We start from the raw sequence: 14,422 nt of genomic DNA on the forward strand, positions 1-14,422 counted from the left end.
TAAATGTAAGTTTTTCTGCCTTTAAAGATGTCAGTGGAAATGCCCTTTATTTTGCAGGTGGGGGAATCTGAGGCTTCGAAAGAGAAAAGCAGCCTGTCCAATGTCACACTGCATATCAGACAGCAGAGCCTTCTAGATCCCAGCCATCATGAAATGGGATATAGGAATGTGGACAAGAAAATGGATGTTCGCTGGCTCTATTAAATGAAAGTAAGTGGTAATGCTCAGTGCTGATATGGCTGCAGTAAAACTGGTCATGTCAATTGCTTGTTTGTAGCTGTGTATATTGCACACAGTTTTTCTGGTGCTGCAACCCTGAGATAGTCGTATCCTTTGACTCAGCCATTCCCCTTCTGGGAATTGATCCCAAGGACCTAATTCAAAGGAAATAAAAATACAAAATAGTTAGCAAGGCTTGATCCTTACTTGAGTGTGTGAGAAATCATGTCTATGACGTGTATGTGTATCAGTTAGCTATTGCCGCGTAACAAATGATCGCTCCCCCGCAAACCATAGCTTAAGACACAAACAAGCTGTGGCGTCTTTTTATAACCTAACCTTTGAATTAATGTATCGTCACTTCTGCTGTATAGTCACGTGCCACGTAATGATGTTTCGGTCAACAACGGGCCACATTTACGATGCTGATCCCGTAAGATGAATACCATAGAGCCTAAGCGTGTAGGAGGCTGTACCATCTAGGTTTGTGTAAGCACGCTCTCTGATGATGGCACAACAAAATCGCCTAGTGACACATTTCTCAGAACGGATCCCTTCATGAAGCGATGCACAACTGTGTTCTCTTGGTTGTACAGACCCATGTTGGTACAACGAGAGAGGGGACTACACAGGAATGCAACTACTGGGGCCGCCCCAGCGGCACAGTGGTTAAGTGCGCACGTTCCGCTTCGGCGGCCCGGGGTTCACGGGTTTGGATCCCGGGTGTGGGCATGGCACTGCTTGGCACGCCATGCTGTGGCAGGTGTCCCACATATAAAGTAGAGGAAGATGGGCACGGATGTTAGCTCAGGGCCAGTCTTCCTCAGCATAAAGAGGAGGATTGGCAGCAGATGTTAGCTCAGGGCTAATCTTCCTCAAAAAAAAAAAAAAAAGCAACTACTAAGAGGCAGAGGTCGTTGGCGGACACCTTGGAGAGACATCATCGTCCACATAGGAAAAAGTTTGGTCCTGTGAAGACAGGCAGAAATTGGAGTGATGGTTCTATAAGCCAGGGAACACCAAGAATGACCAGCAGCCACCAGAGGCTAGGAAGACGCAAGGAAGGACCTGCCCCTCGAGTTTTCAGAAGGAGCATGGTCCTGCCAACACCTAAATTTTGGATTTCTGCCTTCTAGAACCGTGAGAGAATAAATTTCTGTTGTTTTCTATTCACAATAACCAAAAGATGGGAACACCCCAAGTGTCCTTTGACAGATTAGTGGATAAACAAAATATGGTCCATCCAGAGAATGAAATGTCATTCAGCCTTGAAAAGGAAGGAGATCCTGACACCTGCTCCAATGTGGACGGACCTGGAGGGCATGATGCTCAGGGACGTGAGCCAGACACAGAGGGACACACACTGTGTGATCCACTCACAGGAGGTCCCCAGAGGAGCCACATCCACAGAGACAGAAAGTGGATGGGGGGCCAGGGGCTGGGGAAGGGGCAGGAGTCAGTGTTTCATGGGGACAGAGCTTCCGTTTGGGGAGATGGAAAGTTCTGGAGATGGATGGAGGGGCTGGTGGCACAACCGTGTGAATGTGCTTCATGCTGCTAAATGGTGCACTTAAAATGGTTAAAATGGTAAGTGTTATGTATATTTTGCCACAATAAAAAAATATATCAATCTAAAAAAAATGTAAGCTCCAGTTTGCGCTAGTTTATTGCAGGAGCGCCAGGAAACTAACACACTGTGTGATTAGGGAAAAAAAAAAAAAAAAAAACTACAGGAAAAATTAGAAGCGCTCATGAATGTGGACTTCTCCGTGCCCCCGATTTACAGATGTGGAAACTGAGGCCCAAAGAGGGAGTCATTTTCTGGTCTCCTGGAACTGTGCGTGACGGGTGACGACCCACGACCCCTCCCTGTGGGCATTTGAGGTGGTCCCACATCCACCCACCCCTTTTCAGTAAAAACCACAGTAGAAGAGCTTAGAAAATGTGTTCCTTTTGTTCTTTGCCTTTGAAATAACACACACGGGCAGGAGGTGGGCCACGGTGGAGGTGGGGGGAGGGGGAAGACTTGGGAGGGGCCCTCCAGCTCCCCCAAACATCCCAGTTCCTCTTTCACAGTCCTTTACTGGGGTTCCCCAAGGACTTGGGAGGAGTGGAGCGAGGGGGCCCCCCAACTCTCCTAAGCTCAGAATCCAACTCTAAAGTGCAGAGTGTAGGGGGTGGGCTGGGGGCTTGGGTTAGTTGGGGGGCGGGATGTCTGCTCCTCTCTGGTAGAAAAATAGACCTGGTGTGAGTTTGGGGGCATTTGGCCTGTTTGTTTTTGCATAATTGGCTGCTTGGGTTTAGGGAAGGGTGGTCTCTATAGACTTGCTCCTGGCTTCCAACGCTGAAGCCTGCGGAGGGTCCCCTTAATGTGTCCCTGGCCTCAGTTTCCCTCTTTGCCAGCCACCAAGAAGGAGCAACTGGATCCCGCAGAGGGACCCAGGCTCTGAGGAGGGTTATCAGCTGTTATCGGGGGTGGGAGATGCTGCAGAGCGTTGTGGGGGGGAGGCTCTTGAGGGAGCAGTTTCTCCATAGGGCGCAGAGCTGTGGTCATGCTGGGAGGTGGGGGGATCCGGGGTCTGTGCAGGGCATGGGAGGGGCAGCTTGCAGGGTCAGGACCTTGGCCGAGTCCTGTGGGTTTTCTGGACCTGGGAGGCCAGGACCTGGGCCAGCTGCAGGCTCCCTAGACTATGGGATTCATGTCATGGGGAGGGGTCTCCGGGCTCTAGTGTGTGCCTGATGCGGGGGCTCGTGGGCTCTAGGATGCTACCATTGGCCCTTTGGGATCTTGACTTGGTGGTCTGAGCAGTTAGGATCCAGTGCTTGGGGGGTTCAAGTCAGAAACCAGGGGTTATGATGTTGGGATCCATTGCCTGGAAGTGTCAGGGTCTGCCTCCTAGGGGTGAGGTTTCGGGATCCGATTCCTGCGACGAAGGGATCTGAGATCCAGCAGTTAGGGTGGCCGGGACCCACTCGCTCTGCCAGTGGCTTTAGGATCTGGCGGGTTGGTGGTTGGGCATCTGGGATCCAGTGGTTGGGGGTTGAGGGTGTAGTGGTTGAAATGTAGGGATCCGGCAGTCGAAGCAGAGGGATCCAGGACCCAGTGTCGAGGTAAAGGAATTCAGGAATCCAGTGGTTGGGGTGAGGGGATCTGAGATCCAGTGGTTGGGGCCCCGGGATCCAGGCATTGCATTGTCAGGATCCGGTGGCTGAGGTTTCTTGATATCCAGAATCCAGTGGCAGAGCTGGGAGATCCAGAGCTTGAAGCGTAGGGATCTGGGATCCACCAGTGGGGCTGGGGATCTGGGATCCAGTGCTGCGTGGGGACACTGGATCTGGTGCCTGAGGCAGCTGGGGTCTGGGCAATCAGATATGGGGTGATGTGCTCCTGGGGCTGGGGTATCAGGATCCATTAGCAGGGTTGTGGGGGATCCAGTGGTTAAGACATGGAGGTCCAGGACCCAGTGTGTGTGCGGGGACAAGAAAACACGGGATCCAGTAGCTGGGATGTGGGCGTGCAGGACCCGTGGCTGAAGTGTGGGGACCTGTGGTTTGAGTGTGGGGGGACCTGGGACCCACTGGCTGGGCCATCAGGTTCCAGTGGCTGAGGTGTAGGGTGCATCACGATTGAGGTGAAGGATCTTGTGGGGGACAGGCTCTGGGTCCCTCACCTGGACGTGACCCCCAGGGCCTGCTTCATGTTCTCGTAGACTACATAGGAGATGCTCACAGCTGGGATAACCTTCATGAAGTTGGGGGCAATGCCCCGGTAGAGGCCCCGCACGCCCTCCTGGGACAGGATGTGATGGAGTAGACCCAGCATGGAGAGCTGGGGGCCGCCCTCGACGGAGGCTGGGAGGGGGTGGGAGACCAGGTAAGGTCCCCCCTCTCACTTTCCCCTCTTGCCCCCCCAAGGCTGGACAAGATGGTCAGTGCAGCAAGAGGGAAGATGATTAGACTAAAAGCAGGACCTACCACTCAGCGTCAGGACTTCTACTGGCCTTAGAATTGGCAGCTCACCTTTGCACCCTAACCTGGAGGGCCCAAGTTTGGGGTCCATTAGAAACACAGCAGGTATGCATGTGTGTGGTGGGAGAGGGCCCAGAACTTTACTCTTCCTGGAACTCAATTCCCTTCCTCTTCTCCCAGCTAACTCTTACGCATCCTCCCAAACTCCATTTGAAAGCCAGCTCTTGAGGGGAGCCCTCCTTGGTGCCCCAGTCTAAGTCCGGCTCCTCCTTCTCCCCTTTATTCAACCCTAAATCCATACTTAACTGTGGAATGATTTATTCAGCATCTTCCTTCCTTCCCAGCCTGTGAGCTCTGTGACGGTGGGGGGACCCAGCCTTAGGCACCCACCCCCCCCAGCAAAAAACACAAAACACAAATATTCCCGAGGAAATTCTCAAAACAGATTCAGGGGGAGGAGGGGGAAAGAAAAAAAGAAACCCATAAAGAAAAAAAAGACAGAGAAAAATGATAAAACAATAAGCAGCCTGGACCTGCCCCTCCTTACCCGGTTCCTGGCCTCTCCCCCACTATAACCCAGCCTTGCAAATTAGAGCTCAAGTTACCAGCCTGGCCGGCCAGCCGTCTGCCAATAGCAGCCTCTCAGCTAAGATTGCTGGGGAGCTCCTCCAGCACCCGCTGCCTCTGTTCTCCTAGTTAGGATAAAGCGCTCCCATTCTAATGTTGCAAATGGGTAAACTGAGGCCCAGAGAAAGGTAGGGACTTTAGTCAAGGCCATCTAAAGCCAGGAGGACCTCTGTCTACACGGGAGGAGGAGCTGGGAACGGGGAGGTGGGACCCAACTCTTGAGATCTTTCCTTCCCCATCCTCCCGCCCAGGCCTCACCTTGGGCCTGCATGCGGGTCCGGACCAGGGCCAGGGGGTAACTGGCTATCTGGCCACAGGTGCTGGAGATGGTGCCGCAGGCCAGGAGCACGAGGATGCCCGGGTCTGCCGAGTCGTGGCTGTACTGCTGAAGCCATTGGTTCTTCAGGGTCTGGCAGGGGTGAAGAAGGGAGCAGGGTGGGTTGGAGGAGAACGACACCAGGACCCCGGGTTCAGAGGCCCCTGCTGATTGGCTTCTGGATCCCGTCACGGCCGGTACCAGCTGAGCACTCAGTACCTCCTAGGTGCCATGCAAACCTTACCTGCATTCTCTCACTCAGTTCTCACCTCGACCCTCTATGGTACGTGGAATGACGGGCCCCCTACTGTCCACGCCCTAGCCCCTGGAACCTGTGAATGTGGGACCTTATGTGGCAAAAGGGACTTTGCAGATACGATTAAGTGAAAGACCTTGAGATGGAAGATGACCCTGGAGTACATCCAGGTTGGTCCAATGTCATCACAAGGCTCCTTGAAAGAGTCAGAGAAGGAGATGTGACAACAGAGGCAGAGGCCAGAGAGACAGAGAGAGGGTGGAAGACGCTATGCTGCTGGCTTTGAAGGTGGAGAAAGGGCCCACCGGCCGAGGCATGCAGGAGATCACTAGAAACTTGAAAAGGACGGAAACAGATGCTCCCCTGGAACCTCAGAAGGATCCAGCCCCGCGACACCTTGATTTTAGTTCGGGGAGGCCCATGGTGCACCTCTGCCCTTCATAACTGTGAGATAATTCATGGATGCTCTTTTAAGCCACTAAGTTTGGGGTCCTTAGTTATAGCCGCCACGGGGACTCATACACTCTCCGAGGTGGGCACCCCACCCTTATCCCTTACCATTTCAGCTCAAATCTGCCCACTTCCAGCTGCCAGCATCCACAGCACGGCCTGAGGACCTTCTCTGGTCCCAGGCAAAGCTGCTCTGAGCACGTAGGAATAGGCAGGAAGTGCTGGGGAATGCGCACCCCCAGAAGCAACCTCCAAATGACCGATTTGGTGTATCAATACCCCAGCTCCCTTCCTCTCCGGTGGCACACGTTCTATGCTGCCTCCCCGAGGTCTCCATCGGAATTCACCTCCACCTGCCCGCCGTGGTACCTTGCTTCCTAACGCGCTGTTATGGGTTCAGCTGCATCCCTTCGAAAAGACAGGTTGGAGTGCTAACCCCCAGGACCCTCAGATGGTGCCTTTCTTTGCAAAGAGGGTCTTTGCAGATGCAATGAGTTAAGACAAGTTCATCCTGGAGTTGGGTGGGCCCTTAACTAAATATGACCGGTGTCCTTAGAAGAAGAGGGGAGAAACAGAGACAGAGACACAGGGAGATGACAGCCACATGGCGACAGAGGCAGTCATTAGAGGGATGGGTCTGCAAGCCAAGGATTGCCAGCCACCACCGGAAGCTGGGAGAGAAGCAAGGAATGACCCTTTCCTACAGGTTTCAGAGGGAGCATGGCCCTGCCGAGACCTTGACTGGGGCCTCTGGCCTCCATAACTGTGACAATAAATTTCCGTTCTTTGGCACCACCCAGTTTGTGGTACTTGTCTAGGCAGCCCTAGGGGACTAATACATTCTCTCTGTTTTGGCTCCGTTCCCCTCCCTGTCTTACTACCTCCCGGAAAAACCACTTGTCCTCACTCCCTGCTTCTGGAAGACCTCAGACCAAGACAGGTACTATTCTAATGCCCACTTGTTGATGAGAAACTGAGGCTGGAGGGAAGTTATTCACCCCAAACCACAAAATAAAGGTGCCAATCGACATTCAGAGCCACACCCGGGTCCTGAGCTGTGCCCTTGGTCTTTAGGGCGGCCTTCTACAAAGACAGGATTGTCTTTTTGGCTTTGGGCACTGGAGTGACTCAGGTTTCATCTCCCGTGTCAATTCTAATCCATTGATAACGGCGGCCCAGAATTGTGTTGAGAGGGACCCCATGTGGTGATGGATTAGTGATGTCTGGCCCAGGCATGGAATGGGAACATAAGAAGCAAGAGTTTTTACCATTATTGCCCTTACAATTTTAAATAGCCTTCTTTGGGGTCTGGAACAGCACTTGCTAAACAGATGTTTAATGAGTTTTTAGAGCTGTTCTGTTGAAAAGACGTTCTGATCACTGGATAAGTACAGCCCACACCGGGCTGAAAAAAAGAAAGTTAAATCACTTTTCTGCGGGACTTCTCAGAGCCTTTAAGGGACTGACGTAGATTTTGAAACTCCAAGAGGGCACAGGGCTCCTCAAACTGCTTAGACCTCCGAACTCCCTTTTTTGGTGAAGAATGGATTAAAGAAGGTTGCGTCTTATTTCTGCTCATGACCCTCAATGGCTTCCTATTGCATTTAGGATAAACCCAAAATCTATCTTCAGCCCTGAGTCCTTGCTAACTCTTCAGTCAGCTCTAGGAATTCAAGACTGCCACTCCTCCAACAGGCCAAATTCGTTCCTGCTCCCAGAGCTTTGCACGCACTGTGCTCCCTGCCTTGTCCACACCCGCTCTTGGTAATGTGCTCAATTCATCGTTCCAACGCCACCTCTCAGAGGGTTTCCTAAACCCCCCTCCACCCACTCTTACTTTCGATGACACATCTGGTCTTATTATCTTCTGAGAACTTATCAGGATCTGAAACTACTTATTTGCTGGTTGACTGACTTCCTCGCTCATCGGAGTGGATGCCCCAGGAGGGCGCGAATTGTGATGTTCACACCAGTTGCCGTATCTGGAACGACCGGTGCGGGGCCCAGCACCTATGGACGCTTCACAAATAGTTGCTAAGCGATCAAGCCAATGAATGAATGATCAAATGAATGAATGAGCGAAGTCCTTGTCTCAGCTGGCTGCATAGATGCTGGATGGTATGGGGGGCGGGGATGGCTGGCAGGCACAGAGTCTCTTCGATTGGAACCAGCTACCTGATTAGCAGGGCCCAGTGCAAAATAAAAATACTTGAGGTCTTTTGTTCAAAGATTACCAGCAATCTCAATATGGCGTGAACCAAGAGCTGGCCCTTCTGACTGTGGGGTCCCTGGTGCCTGCTCAGGTTGCCTCCCCATGAAGCTGGCCCTGTCCTGGATGCACAGATTTAAGGGGATGCCTGGGGACGTCTGGGGCTGTGCGAATTGGGAGCATCTGGTGGTCCCACCAGGAGAAGAGAAAAGCAATGAATGAAGCTGCTAGGAGAGAAAAAGCAATCATTTCCCGTTGCTGCTCTCCTCAGAAAGATGCCATGATGCTGTCACCGGGTCTGGTTTTTTATGGTGAGAGCAGACACCGAAATGGGCAGGCCCTGAAGATGACAGCAGTCTGGAGAGAGAGGCTGGGTGCCACACATGTTTTGGGGGAAATGGGCAATTCTGAAGCCCATCTTTGCCTGCTCCCGTGATCCCATGGGCTAGGGGGGTCCCCAGCTTTCACGTGTCCTGAGACCCTGGCAGGCTGAACTGCAAATGGAAGGTTCTTGCAGGAGGAGGTGGGAGAGTGGGGGAGTCCAAGGCTGAAGGGGTTCCTCAGGATCCCAATGTCCTTGGCGCTTCTGCACCCCAGGATTGTCCCCACTAGCTCTGGAGGTTGAATGAGTCAGCCCCATGGGAAGGGGGTGTCCCGTGGACAGGTCCCAGAGAGGAGAAGAAGGAAGGGAGGGGCAGGCTGCCCACAGACCTCGTAGACGGCCAGGTCGATGCCCGCGTAGGGTATGATGCCCAGCACGTTGGGCAGGTATCCACGGTAGAAGGCGCGGGGCCCTTCGTGCTCCAGGATCTGCCGCGCACAGTCCAGAAGCCCCTTGTACTGGCCCGTCCGGCGAAGGGTCAGCCGTGTCTTCAGCACCTGGGGAGAACCCAGTTTTCCTTGGAAAAGCTAACTCCACCATCACTAATTCCAGGAATGAGGACACCTAGAAATAGCTACTCCTGGAAGGAGATACCCAGAAAATAAGTGAATTAAAAAAACCTCAGTTTCTCTAGAATCTTCTATGATCCCTAAATTCTATACTTAGATGGTGACACCTCTCAGAGTCGCATGTGGCAGCCACTGCTCACTGTCTCTCAATATCTTGGCCCATCTTCCTTAATAATAGAAACTGTAATTTTCAGCAAACGCACAGCATCTAGAAATAAATACTACATTTCTCCGTTTCCCTAGGTGTGTGGCCATGTGACTAAGTCCTAGCCAACGAAACAGAAGAAGGAGAAGTATGTGCGACATTCAAAATGCATCGTTAAAGGCAGGGAGGTGTTCTTTCTTTTGTCTATTCTTCCTTCTTGACTGGAATGTGGCTGTGATGACTGGAGCCCAAGCAGCCATTTTGGTTCATGAGGTGGGTGCTCCATGCTGAGATGGTAGAACAACAAGGTAGAGGGAAGGACACTGGGTCTCTAACACTTTGAAGCCACCATACTGGCCCTGAACTGCACATCCAGACTTCATTTATAAATCCAAATTGTGATCCCCGGACAGATGACACATGAAACAGCATTGCTCTAGTGAGCTGCAGTGCGAATCAAGAAGAGGGAAAGTTACCATCCCAATGCTTATCACGCCACAGCATGATATGGTTATTGCAGGTCCCCCATCCTGCAATGGGGTCTCTGCCATGGTCCCTCCTTCTCACCTCCATGGGGTAAATGATGGTTTGGGCCGTGGCGCCAGCCAGGGAGCCAGCCACAAAGCGCTCCTGCACGTGCAGCGTCTCCTGCTGTCCCCGGATGGCCCACTTGATCTGAGGGTGGGAGAGATGGGTGGGTAGGACCTCAGGGTTGAGCCTGCCATGCAGGAGCAGATGCCCACTCCCGGGGACCCACAGACACCCCCACACCCCCAGCCAATCCTGCAGCTCCTCCTGTGCAGCCCCCCGCCTCCCCATGCCTGCCCCCACCTGCTCATAGGCCATGAACTTGATAGCCGACTCAGGGGCAATCTTGAGCACGTTGATCCCGTTGCCACGCCACAGGGAACGCACGCCCCCTTCTCGGATCATGCTCCGTAGGCCCCCCAAGATATTCAGCCGGTTGGTCTTGGAGGCGTGGACCTGCGCGGGGAGACGAGGTGGCCTTGGGGTCCCCTCCGGGGGGCCCAGGCCCAGGAGGAGGTGGGGGTTCCTCCAGGCCCCCTCACCTGCATGAAGACCTTGAGGCGGTCCAGAGGGGCGGTGCCTGTCCGAGACACAGCGCCCGCCACCGCGCCCGCCACCAGCTGCTTCCACCACATGCCGCTCAGCTTCTCCTGCTCTGAGAACTCGTCGGGGACAGTCAGGCACTCGCCAATGTCCAGGACCTGAAGAGGCAGGGGCTGGTGGTGTCATGCAGTCCTAAATGGGGGCATCTCCCCCGCGAATTCCAGGCCCCCCAGAAAGTCCACCAGTGAATTTTGCTGGGAGAGCCCAGGAGATCCCTCTTGGACTCTGACCGGATCCCATGGAAACATCCAACATGGGAGTCTCCCACATAAGATGGCAACATCTTTCCTAGGGGCCACCCTGAAATTGCACCTAGAGATCCCACCCAAGACTCTGCCCCATAAAGATCCCTCCAGGGCCACACGAGATCCTACCAGGGACCTCGCACATAAGGAGCTCAGCAGATCCCTCCTGGGGTCGCACCAGATCCCACAGGGATCCCCTCCACAGAGATCACCCCCCACCCCAGAGTCCTCTTATAGACTTTAAACTGACCCCTCCTTGGGTCCCCCAGGGTGAGAATCTCTGGATCTCCCAAGAGGATCTCACCAGATCCCACAGATGGATCCCCTCCAGAGGCCATCAGATCCTGCCACAAGCATCGCCCAGGGATTTCCACCCAGGAAATGGCAATCTAGACATCTCCTTCCTCCACCTTCTGGTGGATCCCACTGGACCCTCTGAAGATAGGGGATCTCTAACTTGTCTTTCCAGTCCCAGAATCCTTTGCTGAGGCAGACAGAAACCAGAACAAGGCCAGCTGTGTGGGTTGTGAGAAGCCAGATGCCCCACAGCCAGTCCCCAGAGGCGCCACAGTAAGTCTGCAGGGCTCCAATCCCATAGCAGAGACTTCCCCGGGGGGGGGGTCCCCTGAGCCCCAAATGGAGGAGGACAGGAACTGAGCCTCATCCTTTGGGTGCTCCCAGTGGCTCCTCCTCCTGAGTCTTGACCCAGCCCTTCCTTGTCCTGGGGAGACTAGAGCAAGGCCCCCGGGGGGGGGGGGAAGGGAGCCCAGCCCCCAGGCGAGGAAGGCCGCCCCCACCTCACCGTGGAATGCTTCCAGAAATAGAGCACGTCCTCCACGTTCTCCAGCGGATGCAACAGGAAGTGGTCTCGCCACTCTTGCCAGTCGATGGTCATGGTGCCGTCACGGTCCATGCTGGGAGAGTGGGACAGAATCAGTGCCTGGGGCTGGGGGTGGGTTGGAGTGAGGTTTCCGTCGGTTTTGGGGGTCGATTGAGATCCTCTGCACTGAAAGCTTGCCATTTCACAGAGAGGGAAACTGAGGCTCAGAGAGGTGAAGAGGCTGGCCCAAGATCTGCCTGCCTCTGAAGCCCAGCTTCCTGGCTCCCCCCACCCTGCGTTGGGTCTGGGGTCCAGAGGCTCAAGGTGGCTGAGGGATCCTGGGATTCTGACCCCCAGCTACTCACCTGTGCAGAATTTTCTCCGCCTGCTCCAGCGAGATGGAAATGCCCAGAGCTTTGAAACTCTGCTGGATCTCAGAGACATCGATATGACCTGGAGAGGGGAACCGAGGTGGGAAGGGGGTGTGTGTGGGGACCCTGGGAATGAGGAGCAGGACAGCGTGGAATGGGGATGGTCCAGCAAGACCAGGGGAGGTGGGACCCCAGGGTGAGGTTTGCAGGAGGGGTGGGGGTGGGGGGTCCCTGACCCATTGGGATAAGAAAGGTGGAAGTAAGCAATGTTGGGGGGTGGTCCTCTGTTCCATGAATGAATGAAAAAATGAATCCAGAAATAATGATGGGGGTCTCTATGTCACAGGGCATCGTGAGGCAATATTGGGGACCCAGAAGAAGCTATGAGGGGTGTCTATGTCTTATAGGAGACCCAGGAGCCATAGCGGGGGATCTTTATCCCTTAGAAAAATAAGGATAATAATAAGGGTCCCACCCCAGAAGGGAAAGGAGGTGCGATGGGCCTGCTGGGCCCCGAACTACCTAGGTGGGGGTGAGGAGAGCTCCCAAAATAGCCTATGAGTCATCAGGGAGATGTCACCCTCCCCTTTCCTCCAAGCTCTGCCAATTCTCACCCCGCTGGTGTCTCCAGGGCCCGCATAGCCCCATCCTTGGGCCTTACCGTCCTGATTCCGGTCCAGACTGTGGAAAAGAAGCAGCAGACGCTGCTCTCGCTCCTGCAGGTAGCGGGTAAACTCCTCCAGGTCAAGCCCACCATCGGGGTCAGTGTCGCCCTCATGGGAGATGCCCTGGCAGGGGAGAAGGGTCAGAGGGAGCTCCAGGAGTCTGCTCCCCGATCTGGAGGGAGCATGATGAGCTTATACGCCAGGAACCCGGGGCCCTCCGCCCCTAGAGGACAGGGACCGGGGGAAGTCACCCCCTCCTCCACCAGCTTGCTGCTCAGCAAGCTGCCCACTGCCACAGTAGGTCTGTGAGGTGCACAGCGGTCACCCAATTTTCCTGGCCAGCAAACCGAGGCTCTTCAAGGTCAAGAACCTTGTTCAAGGTTACAGAGCTGGGGAGTGGTAGGAAGCCATGGGCTCTTGTCTCTGCAAGCCTGTCTCCCCAGCTGGCTCTTATAAAAACCTGTCCACATGGCAGTCTCGGGAGCTCCTATTAGAGACAGCTCGGGGCAGCGACAGGTCACAGCAGAGCAGCCTCGAGGGCTCTGTTTGCCCATCTGGAATGTGGGAGGTTGGACGGGAGACCTTAGGATGCTGCTCCAGGGGCATCTGGGGCTACAGGTGTATGGGGACATCGGCATGGGCTCCGGAACAAGTTCCTGCCTGACAGGTACACCCCCAACTGAGGGTGGTCTCAGGCAGGATTGGTCCTTCGCTTGGGCAGCCTGGAGCATTGAGACAGGCACAGGAAAGGGCAGAAGAGGGAATGTAAATCCAGCGGCTGGGGCAGCTGGCCGGGAGGGCAGTGCTGCCCAGAGGAGGGGGAGGTGGGAGGGGCGGGCGTGTCTCCTGGAAGTGGGAGCAGGCCGTGTCTTGGGCTGTGCAAAGAGTTCAGAGGAGGGTGTGTCCAGGGAAGTGGGCAGGAAAGCTGACCGCTCCATTCCCTGGCAGACATCCCCCACCCCCGGGGAGGGAGGGGACCGGGTGTTGGCAGCCCAGCTGCAGGCCTGGGGCCTCGGTGGCCCTGTTTTGAGAGAGTCGGGTTAGGCCCAGACACGGGTGGGCTGGGGGAAGGGGACAGAGACGCCCAGGCTGGGCACAGGTCTCGGAGTCCAGCCACCGGCAGTCCGGGCGCTCCATTCAGGGGCTCGCGTTCCCCGGTGCGCTCAGGACCCGAGCGCAGCGCGCCAGGCGGGGGTCCCGGTGGGGATACCTGTTGGGCGCTGCGGTCCGGGTCGCCCGCGCCCAGCCGGGCCAGTCCCTGGCGCAACTCGTGCACGTCCACGCGGCCATCCTTGTTCCTGTCCAGCTCCTCGAAGAGGCGACTCCAGCGCTGCCTCCGCTCCGCGTCGCCCGGGCCCCCCCGCATGGCGCCCGCCCGGGGGGGAGGGGAGGCCCGGCAGCGGCGGCCTCAGCGGGGGCTTGGCGGCTCCCCCTCCCCCCCCAGGGGCCCCGCAGGGCCAGCTCCGGGGCCACGGCCACCGCAGCCTCTGCGCTGCCCGCCTGGCTCTGGCACTTGCAGGAGGCGGTGACTGCTAGCCGTCGTCGCCCGCTCCAGAACTTGCGTCTCCTCCCCCGACCCGCATTGGGGGGAGGGGGCTGGGGGCGGTGCTGGGGGGGGGTGGTGTGCGGAGAGATGTCAGGGATGCTCCGGTGTTGCACAGCCTAGGGGGCACCGGGGTTCATTCTGGGAAGAGGCGCGAGAGAGACCAGTAGTCTCAGTTCTGCTTTTAGAGTTCCGTCTCTGCGTGCCTCAGTTTACCCTCTGCCCAAGGGGGCAGGGTAGGGATATGTCAGAGATTGGATTACGTAATCCCCTTCCACTTAACCTCCCTCCCTCCTAATCCTCTTCAGGAACTAAAGTTCTCGCTTTCCCCAGACATTCTCAAGAACCGACTCTGCGCCATCTACCCCTCCACCTGCCCGCCCGCTCATTTCACATTCCCGACTCGGCCACAGAAACAGAAGATCAAGACGCGGCGCTCTCCCTCTCCGCCTTCATCCCGCCCGTGCGCCTCCTTTCTCGGTCCCTCTCCGACAGGGAAACGGAA

General features: G+C 55.6%; 1 protein-coding gene across 3 annotated transcripts; it reads right to left on the reverse strand.

Annotated features, from left to right (window-relative positions):
- Positions 1–30: 30 nt before the first annotated feature.
- On the reverse strand, positions 31–13,878 carry SLC25A23 (solute carrier family 25 member 23). 3 transcript variants are annotated; one of them, XM_070622732.1, is made up of 10 exons: positions 13,585–13,878; positions 12,371–12,497; positions 11,704–11,791; positions 11,321–11,432; positions 10,213–10,371; positions 9,974–10,126; positions 9,710–9,817; positions 8,758–8,925; positions 5,074–5,224; positions 31–374 (listed from the first exon to the last, which is right to left on the reverse strand). In XM_070622732.1, the coding sequence occupies exons 1-10, from the start codon at positions 13,738–13,740 to the stop codon at positions 133–135; spliced, it is 1,464 nt and encodes a 487-aa protein (XP_070478833.1). In that variant the 5' UTR covers positions 13,741–13,878; the 3' UTR covers positions 31–132. The 3 variants fall into 3 exon arrangements, with proteins under 3 accessions (XP_070478833.1, XP_008508979.2, XP_008508981.2); XM_008510757.2 differs by lacking the exon at positions 31–374 and adding an exon at positions 2,155–4,071; XM_008510759.2 differs by lacking the exon at positions 31–374 and adding an exon at positions 4,490–4,880.
- Between the last annotated feature and the right edge of the window lie 544 nt (positions 13,879–14,422).

The sequence above is a fragment of the Equus przewalskii genome, chromosome 6 (genome assembly GCF_037783145.1).
Source record: "Equus przewalskii isolate Varuska chromosome 6, EquPr2, whole genome shotgun sequence".
Classification (NCBI taxonomy): Eukaryota; Metazoa; Chordata; class Mammalia; order Perissodactyla; family Equidae; genus Equus; species Equus przewalskii.

Coding starts and splice junctions, on each gene's coding strand:
- SLC25A23 (XM_070622732.1), bottom strand. CDS start 13,740: ATGCGGGGGGGCCCGGGCGACGCGGAGCGGAGGCAGCGCTGGAGTCGC. Junction 11,433..11,703: donor GCGGAGAAAATTCTGCACAG/GTGAGTAGCTGG, acceptor CCACTCTCCCAG/CATGGACCGTGACGGCACCA. Junction 8,926..9,709: donor CCATCATTTACCCCATGGAG/GTGAGAAGGAGG, acceptor GGTTCTCCCCAG/GTGCTGAAGACACGGCTGAC.